General features: G+C 39.0%; 2 protein-coding genes across 5 annotated transcripts in view; one reads left to right on the top strand and one right to left on the bottom strand.

Moving 5' to 3' along the window:
• Positions 1-346: 346 nt before the first annotated feature.
• On the top strand, positions 347-7004 carry LOC115041797 (LIM/homeobox protein Lhx8). 2 transcript variants are annotated; one of them, XM_029499571.1, is made up of 9 exons: positions 347-430; positions 1130-1207; positions 1696-1821; positions 2003-2124; positions 2647-2867; positions 3345-3448; positions 4105-4200; positions 5435-5624; positions 6459-7004. In XM_029499571.1, exons 1-9 carry the CDS (start codon positions 350-352, stop codon positions 6533-6535), a joined length of 1095 nt encoding a protein of 364 aa, XP_029355431.1. In that variant the 5' UTR covers positions 347-349; the 3' UTR covers positions 6536-7004. The 2 variants fall into 2 exon arrangements, with proteins under 2 accessions (XP_029355431.1, XP_029355432.1); XM_029499572.1 differs by lacking the exon at positions 1130-1207 and having other exon boundaries at positions 363-430.
• slc44a5b (solute carrier family 44 member 5b) overlaps positions 6846-10059 on the bottom strand; it is a 33320-nt gene continuing 30106 nt past the window's right edge. For all 3 annotated transcript variants that reach the window (XM_029499567.1, XM_029499569.1, XM_029499570.1), the window contains one exon: positions 6846-9544. In XM_029499567.1, the coding sequence (XP_029355427.1) occupies positions 9435-9544 (110 nt within the window). In that variant the 3' untranslated portion in view covers positions 6846-9434. The remainder of the gene's footprint in view (positions 9545-10059) is intronic.

Raw genomic sequence — 10059 nt, 5'->3', positions numbered from 1 at the left:
GAAAAAAAAAAAATTGTAGAGTAATGTAGAACATTTACATGTACAGGGTGGCTGAGGATGAAATTAATTACAGAGTGAAGTCAATGAAGTTCAGAAAACAATAGAAATCCAGGTGAAATACAAGTGTTTCGCACATCTGGAGACTTATGGAGGGCCAAAATGAAATTGCTCCCGGGAGGCGCGGCCAAAGAGTGCAGGAAAAATATGAATTATGATCCGCCTTCCAGACGCTGCTCAGGGCAAACACGCACATGGGGTGTGCGTGCGCGCGCGCGCGCGCGTCTACGGGGGGGGGGGGGGGACTTTTACTTTGAAACCGAGCAGCGTTTTTCTCCTACAGGACTCAGACATGCGCTGGAAAAGTGAAGTCAAAGTCGAGTGCTGCATCGTTGGCGAGAACGAAAACAGGAATCTGTTGTCCAACGATGAGGTGAGTCATGACAAAGGTTGTGTTGGAGTTGATCTCTCAGCAGCAGGTTGTGGTGTGAGCGTTATGGGGGGTGTTGAATACGGGCTAAAATAGTTTTTTTTTTTTTTAAGAAATCTTTTGCCAATTAAACGGGAGTGGGCTCCAGTGAGCCTTTCCACAGGCTGACAGCTCAGTATTTTCGCAATTTGAAGAAATGCCGGAGGAAATTACTCCTCCCCGAGTTCTGCAATTAAAAACTCAAGTAGTTAATGAGACCTCTTCACCTTTTTGGAAGACGTTTGGGGCGAACTTAGGCTTTTAATTGCTGTTATTAAATAAATCAGTGCCCCTTTTCCCTCCAGAGACATCGCGCTGGGTTTTTTTTTTTGTTTTTTTTTTGATTGACGTGTCAAAAGTGTGTTTCGTTGTTGTTGTTGTTGTTGTTGTTATTGTAGTTGTTGTTTTTTTTCCCCGGGGCTTCAGCCAGCAGCATCACAAATGGCAGGTCTGAAGAACATAATGCCCATGGGGATGAGTGTTAGTTCAAGTGTTGTCTGTTTTTCTAAGTAATGACTATCGTCCTCTTTTAAATGTCATTTCGGCAATCGCTCGGCGTTGTCATGGTGAAAAAAAAAGTGAAAGGCATGATATTTATGGGATGGAGCTGAGGGGCATTTAAGGCAGGCGGTCTGACGGATTGACTCCATCCTCCCTCCGTAGCTGGTAGTCATGTGTGAAGATTGCAAAGGAGACGAGGAGCTGCTAGGCAAATGCACTGAGGACATGAGAGACACCATGGTAGGAATTTCATCTTGTAACTTTGACTACTTTTTTTTTTTTTTTTTTAAGTTGTTTTTTCCCGAAACAGACAAGAAGACCCATTCTTGATGGATAAAAGTTTGAATACTGAATATATTTTATTTATTGTAATCAACATCTGAAGCCAGAAGGCAGCTCCGAAACTCTCTGTCTCTTGTATAAGTTAACATTGAGGCTTTTTTTCTGTAATAGGTAAAAAAAAAAACATATATATATATATTATATCATTCTTATATTCAGCCTCTGTATTGTGAGAAACAGCTTGTGCTGACAGATGAGCCCAGTTCAAACACATCATATACAGTCCTGTGCTGTAAGGCCTGCTGCTCCGGGTTTTTTTTTTTTTTGTTTGTTTGTTTATTTGTTTTGTTTTGTTTTTTTTGGGGGGGGGGTGGTTGTGTTCGGGGCGGACGGCGGGCGACGCGTTCCTGGGTGTCACCTTTTAACCGCAGGTTTGATCCCCGCAGGGCGCACCGGTGGAAGTGTTGGATGAGGACGCGTCGTCGCTGCAGCCGATGGCCTCCGCGCCTCTGCTGGGCAGAACGCTGTGTGCCAGCTGCAGCGAGGAAATAGTGGATAAATATTTATTAAAGGTAAACACTGCTCTTCTTTTTTTTTGTGCACCGCAGTTTTCTGGCTTTATCGCGAGGATTGTTTTACAATTAACTTCGGAATACGGCTCCATTTTTTTTTTTTGGTCTTCGGATTTTTGTGGCTTTTTCTATCCACCTCCGAGCTGACTGACTCCTTATTTATTCTGCATCTTTGCTTTAGGTTAACGACTTGTGCTGGCATGTGCGCTGCCTGTCGTGCAGCGTGTGCCAGACTTCACTTGGCAGCCACACCAGCTGTTACATCAAAGATAAAGAAGTTTTCTGCAAACTGGATTACTTTCGGTACGTCCAAAACGAAAAATCCTAAATACTGAAACGAAATGATCTCAGAAACTAAAAGTGACAAAGATACAGAGAGTTGAAACTGCTCGGATGCAGACCTGTCCTACTTGCAAAGGGCCTCGAAGTAACTTTTGTTGTGAAATGGAGCTATATTAATACAGACATTGGACTGGAATGAATAAAAAAAAATTAATAATAATAATGCTTGCGTTTGTCGAATTAAAAGATTCAAACATTCATTATTTCGTTGCCACTAACAACAACAACAACAAAAAAAAAAGCCTGTCAACTATCATCACATAAAAAATATGTAAAAAGTTAGATTGACAGAAATTGTTGATATTGGTTCATCAGGCGAAAAATAGTATCAACTGTGTCAGACTCAAAAAATAATCATATTTAACTGCAGGTGTCATTAAAGTATCTATATGTGTAGAAGAAGAAAAAAAAAATCCAGAGGTCTTATCTTTTTTTTTTATTGGCGTGGCTGTCTGATGTGCTCACCGTGACCTCCACCTGCAGAAGATTCGGCACCTGGTGCGCGTGCTGCGGCAGGAACATCCACTCCACGGACTGGGTCCGCCGGGCCAAAGGCAACGTCTACCACCTGGCCTGCTTCGCCTGCTTCTCCTGCAAAAGGCAGCTGTCCACCGGGGAGGAGTTCGCCCTGGTGGAGGAGAAGGTGCTCTGCAGGGTCCACTACGACTGCATGCTGGACAACCTGAAGAGAGCTGTGGAGAAAGGTGAGCCGGCTGAAATCACAGAAAATACTTCCTGCAGATGTGTTGCACTTTTCATTCATTTTCAAAAACAGATTTAGAAACAAAAAAAAAAACATTTCTATATCCAAGCATTAATTTTCTTTGATTTCAAGCTAATGGGAAGGTAAAATAAGCTGTTCTCTCCTCTTTTTGTATGGATAATAAATCACTATTGCAAAAGAAATTGGTGAATAGATCAAACAGATAAATCTGTCCAATGTCCCCAGAAAAAAAATAATTTGAAATCAAAGCAACATATTTATTTTCTTTTGCTTAAAGCAGCGTTGGCATTTACTGAACATAAAAACAAAAAAACAAAAACTACACACATAATTAAAAAGCGGTAGCTATAATGTAATAATATATCTACTGATAAAGCATATTAGAATTGTAATTCTAAAATTATGCAATATGGCACTGAGGCCCTTTTTTATCTGAGATTTTGGCTCTTTGTTGCAGGAAACAGTGTTAACATGGAGGGGGCCGTGCCCACCGAGCAGGAGATTAACCAGCCGAAGCCTTCCAAGAGAGCCCGGACCAGCTTCACTGCCGACCAGCTGCAGGTTCATATCCAACTTCACACTAAAACAGACAGACTACACGTGGGAAACTTCTACGAGATCACTGAGTAAAATAACGTATGAGTGCTGTGACTTGAGGGCAAAACGTAAGACTATAAATCACTTTAATTATCACTAACTACAAATATGTATTATGCAAGACAGAAATTTATGCATCCAATTTATGGCCTCAGAAATTAAGTCAGAAAGCATTGGCCTTGGCCTTTAGATGGATATTTGAATTACAAATTTGTGCAATCAAGATTTGGAGCGAGTTCATGTGGATTTAACTTTAAATTCCGCTTTCATCGACAGACGCCACCGAGGATGTACTGTGAGTCAGCAGCAGCATACTTCTGCCTGACTTTAACAAACTTGGTCAATTTAGTAAAACATTTATTGGTGTGAATCGCACAATTTGAAGATGACAAAGATGATGCTTTTTGAAATCATTATCTACTCTTCTAATTTCCTCTTCAAGTAATAATAATTCAATTAAATCTTTTTTTGAAAAGTTAAATTTGACACCAGCATTTAGGGCCACGTAGAGAACCTAAATGTCCTTTCAATAATTTCATCTGCTTTATTAATTTATTCCCATTTGAGAGTCAAAAAAATGGGATTTATTGTTGATAATGAATTATTTTACTTCTTTACAGGTAATGCAGGCCCAGTTTGCTCAGGACAACAACCCAGATGCCCAAACACTGCAGAAGCTGGCAGAGCAGACGGGCCTCAGTCGAAGAGTCATACAGGTCAGTGAAGAATCGGTGCACCAAGGGACGGAACGTGAAGTGTATAATCCTGCTAATTAGAGAGAAGAAAGAGCTCAATCCAAACCACTACTGAGGTTTATTTGAATAACATGCACCTGCCTGCAATTCAGAACTGGATTTCTGGCACTGGACACACTTCTGTTTCAAATAGCACTTTCATGTGTAAAATGACAAAGAAATTGTGCACCAAATAGCAGAAGAAAGAAAGTAAATACTACAAGCCTACAGTATGTCTTGAATAAAAGCTTCTCCCTCTTACCTCTCTGACTTTCTCCAACTTAAACTGCCGATCTGTCTGCATGATCTTTAAAGTACACAGGAAATTGGGCTTGTGATTATTGATGCAATAGTGCGTTGACAGCCGGTTGATGGCTGGTTGGGGTAATGCAAATTTAAAATACTTGACATCCCAGTAGTTTAATCTACCACCAAGTATTTTGTTTTATGCACACGTTACTGATCATATGTGAAATATCATGCAACAAAATACGCAGTAACCGGAGCTGATGAGTAAATGTAACGGACTACCAAGTGCATCATCTTTCTCTGAAATTTATAAATGTGGAGAGTAAATTAATGGGCCATAAAATGTGAAGTACCTGAAAATTCAATGTTTAGCATAGCACACTATTTGGCAAGGGTGTAATCTGCATCTGAGATCAGGAAGACATTTTTCCATTAGAAGAAACATTTTTAAAACCAACAAACACTCTGTCAGAAGAAGGCGTGCTTACAGACGTCTAAATGTGCTTGGTAAATTTGAACAAACATAAGTGTGTAGTGAAAGCAACAGCGAGTTAAAAAGGTTGATGTAACTAATAAAAAAAAATCTGAATTATGTTTGCTGTGATTTCAGCCAAAATTGAAGCACTGATTCCAACAGTGGTTCCTCCAGAACAATAGAATGACACTGAGAAAAGAAACCTGTGGGGCCGATTTGTCATTTCTGTTCAGCCCAACGTGGCTCAGGTTCTAAGCCAAACCAACACATATTGATGAGTGCCAAAGAAAAAAGAGGCAGGAATGGTTTTACCCAGGAGGAGTGAATGTGACTCCATGAAAAGACTGATTAAGAGAGGGTTTGTTTTGGCAGAGAGATAAAGACAACTTACAACCTGTAAAATAAACTGCTGTGACAGCATACGCCTTTTTTTTTTTTTTTTTTTTTTTAACGCCACGTTTCTTCAAAAAACTGTTTGTTCTGGGAACTCAGGTCTGGTTCCAAAACTGCCGAGCTCGCCACAAGAAGCATGTGAGCCCCAACCACACGTCGAGCACGCCCATGACCTCACTGCAGCCCAGCCGCCTGTCCCAGCCCACCCCGACCCCCGAGGAGCTGCAGTACACAGCCTACGGAGGCCCAGAGGGGTCAATGCTCTCCGCACTACACTCCTTCATAGACAGTGAGAACCAGACTTTTTATGACTCATCATTTGACCAATTTTGATTTGTATTTCATGGAGGTGACAAAATTCTGACCTCCTGTGATGAGGTTTATAGTGCTGACAGCAAAACGGGGGGAAAAAAATGTGATAAAAATACAAAAAATTAATGTTTTAACATTTAAAAGTCAGTTTTTGTGTAAATTGTATACTGTATTCTGAATGATACCTCACGTTTGATATAAGTTATCTGAAAAACAAATAAGCAAATCTCAGACTTCCTCAATCTGTTTATGCTAAAAAACTGTGTGAATAGCCCGAGGAAATATTTGCACGATGATAAAGTCACCAAAGACGTGACAGAGATTCATTTAAATGCAACTCTGAAGCAAGTTGAGAATGGGCCCCAGAATAGGCTGCCTCTTATCTTCCTTGTAGGTTAGCATTTGACCCTCCAGCTCTGAAAACTACACATTTTGTGTATATGCAGATGATTTGATGTTATATTTCATACCAAAAAAAAAAAACAACAACACAATAACATAATACTTTCCTTTGATTAATGATCATTTTACCTTTAGTGTAGTTCTTTTTGTGTTGTCCTGCTGAGAAGTGGAAACTTTGGCCCGCTGGTCGTACGACCTGACGTGTGCCCAGCACAAATAAAAGTCATTTATTTTAAAGAAAGCAGTAAATACTAATAGAAGATTTTCATATTGCGGAGAATAACCTATATTATTAATTATTATAATAAAAGACATAAGGCAGAATGAGATGATTTTAACATGAACATTTTTATAGTAGTATGCCACTAATGAATTACAGTAATGACTGGTGCTTTGTGTGTGCCCACAGTACACCCCCCTCCATCCATGTTTCAACCGATGCTGCCAACCCACGCCATGACTTCCCTGCCTGTGTCGCATGCCTGAGCAGTTACACACACACACACACACACACGCCTCAGACTTTACCAGCGTCCATCTGTAGCAGCTGCAGTATTCAGATCTCGATGGTAAATAAAAATTAATTGAACCATAAACCCCTTTCTTTTTGTAAAACCACCAGTAGTTTATTGCATGTCTATATTCTTTGACAACACTGAACTCATTGCTGAGCATTTAATGGAAGACAATTTACATTCCCAGATGAACTGTACAAAGTGGAAATGGGAAAGTTTCAGTGTAACTCATAGGAATGTGAGATATGACATTTTAGATTTATATTTGTTTGTGTTGTTGGTGACACAGTTTGATCGTGCTACTCTAAGTGAAAGCCACCTGACCCCAAATGTCAACCCCTCATGAAGATGAACTTGAAATTGTTTGTATAGCAGTGTTTGAATATTGCAATTTAATTTATTTATTGTATGTGAAGTCTGTTTTGAAAATAAATGTCTAATTTCACAAACCTGGGACTGAAAAGAATCATTTTTACAGCAACAGCTTAGATCCAGTGATGGCAGATTTCATGTTTGCACCTCAATGCGAAGAAAACAGCAGTGTAAAGAAAATGAGTTTAGTAGAAAACCAATTTATTGATAAAAACAGAACTAAGAAAACACATTTATATTATAATGAACTTAAAACAGACAATATATTTTGTTAAATAAATACATGCAACACTTGGAGTATAAATAAGCAGCTTTCTGTCAAACTGCACAATAAATAAGCAGATGGAGTGCTCTGACCTGTCAGCTGACGGAAAGATAAGCTACCCTGTAGACTTTGACTTTTCTGAGTTGCAGTAAGAAAACTGATGCCTCCTGTAACTGAGGCAGACGTTTTACTTGTGTGTACTTGTTGACTGTGGTTGACCAAAAGAATCTAATTTCCAGACATGGGAGGGAGGGAGAAGCATATAAACACACAGTTTTTACTTCACTTATCAGATCTTAGGTATTTTCCCTCATGGGAAAGAAACTTAACCTGAGCTCCGTGCACAAATAAGATACTAAATTCAGCTGAGAGAAAAGGCTTTTCTGTGCAAATAAAAAAAATGGAATAAAATCTGCGATATGCATAATACAGTGAACACTCTATGCATCGTTTCTCTCAGATACACAAGGAGAGTTGTTTTGCTTTTATTGAATGGTTAATGTTGTTCTTGTCCCAGCATGTTGAGCTCAAACTGGGGAGGAAGGTGTGTAAGTCTGGTAGTGCTGTCACTCTGAGACACAATGAGGGTAGGCTCTCAGGCTTGACAAACAAATTACAAAGACTCACAAAAATGAGCCAGTTCTCAAAGATCTAAAGGTCAGTGTCATACAGAGCCAGGCATGACGCATTTTCTCTTTTGTTGAAAAAGAAAACCTGATTAAAAAAAAAAAAAAAAGTTTAGTAAGGTAAATTTCATTTACCTCAACAACAGTCTGGCTACTGCGGAGTGCAGATATTTCACTCTGCAAAGACATTTATCAAGAACAGAGCAGGTTCAGGCTCCAAAACAAAAAAAAAAAAACAAAAGTTCGTTAAATTGACAAATCCTCACAACTGCATCTTTAATTATTCAATTATATAACTGCTTCATGAATTATTCCATCTGCTGACTAAACTTCACATCACAAAACACACACGCTCATGCACTGATGCAAGATCTGCATATGCCACATACAGATGAGTTTTCCCTTCCAACTCTTGATTAATAATTTTAGTAAAATATCTTGAAGTGAAAAGTTGCTACAACACTTAGCACCACTTTGACTCAATAAAGTACCCATAGTGACCAAATGATCATTTGAAGATGATCAAATCTTATGAATCCGAATTGGTTCATCTTAGACAAGCTTGTGTTTCCTCTAAAACAAATCCGGTATATTTTTGGAGAGCATCACATTAAGAGAGAGCCAATCATCACGTTTTGATTGTTGCAAATGAAACGTTTAATACTTTGCCTTCTGAGTCGCTGAAACACACACACACACACACACACACGCACGCACGCACGCGCGCACACACACACACACACACACACACACACACACACACACACACACACACACACACACACACACACACACACATCCTTATGAATAAAAAGCAAAAAAAATAGCCCATGTGTAACAGGTACAGTTTCTGTGTTTTTGGATCCTCAGACACAGATGTGCTTCCAAGAATAAACCTGTGACTTTTTTTTTTCGTTGTTCTTTTCAACCTCAAATTCTTCAAAAACCTCAGAAAAACATCTTCCGATGTAAACTATGTAGCTGCAACATGCAATTAGACACTAAATGTGGCAATTCCAAGAAAAAAGGCACTTAAGACTGAAGCAGCTCTTAAAGCTGCCATACCATTATGCCCTTGACACTTAAATATAAAATATTTGCTGAATATTTCTCTCAATGTGAGACACTTAAGAGTCAAACAATCTGTTAATACATAAATGAGCGGAACTTTTTCAAGAAAAAGAAACAAAAAAAAAAAAAAAAAACAGAACAAGAATTATGTTTTGCAATGACTGGCACCACCATGTGGTGAAAACTGTCACCTACAAGCACTCTGCAACAGAAACAAACCTCCACCTCAATAAAGTAAGAAATCACTTATTCCAATAGGAATTCAGTGCATAGACAGTGGCTGTGTCTGGTTTTGATTGTGCTGCAAACCATATTCCATTTGCATGCCTTAAAAATATGTACAAGAGGATTCAGGCAGGAATACCAGGGAACTTCCAGATCCTTAAATTGAATGTGGATGAGTCAGATTATGAGATCTCCATCTCCCCAGTTTGTCTATTAGTGTACATTATCAACTGATGCACACTTAAATTACATTTGGCAGGATGCTTATTGTCTATTGGGCTCGAACCATGGGCTGGTCTCCTTCCTCACCTTTAGCCTCTTTTCTTTCTGACGGCGTTCTTCTTGTTGAGGACGTGCCTCAAGCCTTTTTCCATGTAGAAAGGCCGCTCCAGACTGCCGTCGTTAACCTCCAGATCCCACACTAGGAGGCAGCAGCAAAGAGTTAAAATTACATTAGGAAAAATCTGTGCACTGAAGTTAAACCCTGACATTTACGATATGCTAGAAGTGTTAAAGCCAAAAGCTAGGTGCTTTGAAAATATACCAGACAATACTTTAACCATTTATATTTATTCCAAAAAAAAAAAAAAAAAAAAAATTCACATTTTCATTGGATTTCATTGATTAAAAAAATTCCCCTATACAAAAAGAACATTGAATAACCTCCAGACAGATGTGTGTATTATACTTAGTATTAAAACAGTACTACATCTGAACCATCCAATAAAAAATTTACCAAAAATGGCTTTGACATCCTTTTATAAACTGTATCGCAAAGGTTCCTGGTGTTAGGTCTAAAACCACCGAGTAAGAGGAACTTTTTTTTTTTTTTTTCCACAACTAGGCACATAAACTAGTGGCTGCATTCAGAAGTTTCCTGAAAAACTGTCAGCTTCTGTTGAAATTTTACGCAAAAACCATAAAATGTCTTTTGAA

This window comes from Echeneis naucrates, chromosome 4 (genome assembly GCF_900963305.1).
Source record: "Echeneis naucrates chromosome 4, fEcheNa1.1, whole genome shotgun sequence".
Lineage (NCBI taxonomy): Eukaryota > Metazoa > Chordata > Actinopteri > Carangiformes > Echeneidae > Echeneis > Echeneis naucrates.
Note: the sequence above shows the minus strand (reverse complement) of the source record. Positions and strands in the feature narration are given on the sequence as shown.

Excerpts from the sequence above, each read along its gene's own strand:
- LOC115041797 (XM_029499571.1), top strand. The coding sequence starts at position 350 with ATGCGCTGGAAAAGTGAAGTCAAAGTCGAGTGCTGCATCGTTGGCGAG. Across the intron at positions 1,822-2,002 it reads TGGATAAATATTTATTAAAG|GTTAACGACTTGTGCTGGCA; the intron begins GTAAACACTGCT and ends TCTTTGCTTTAG. Across the intron at positions 5,625-6,458 it reads ACTACACTCCTTCATAGACA|TACACCCCCCTCCATCCATG; the intron begins GTGAGAACCAGA and ends GTGTGCCCACAG.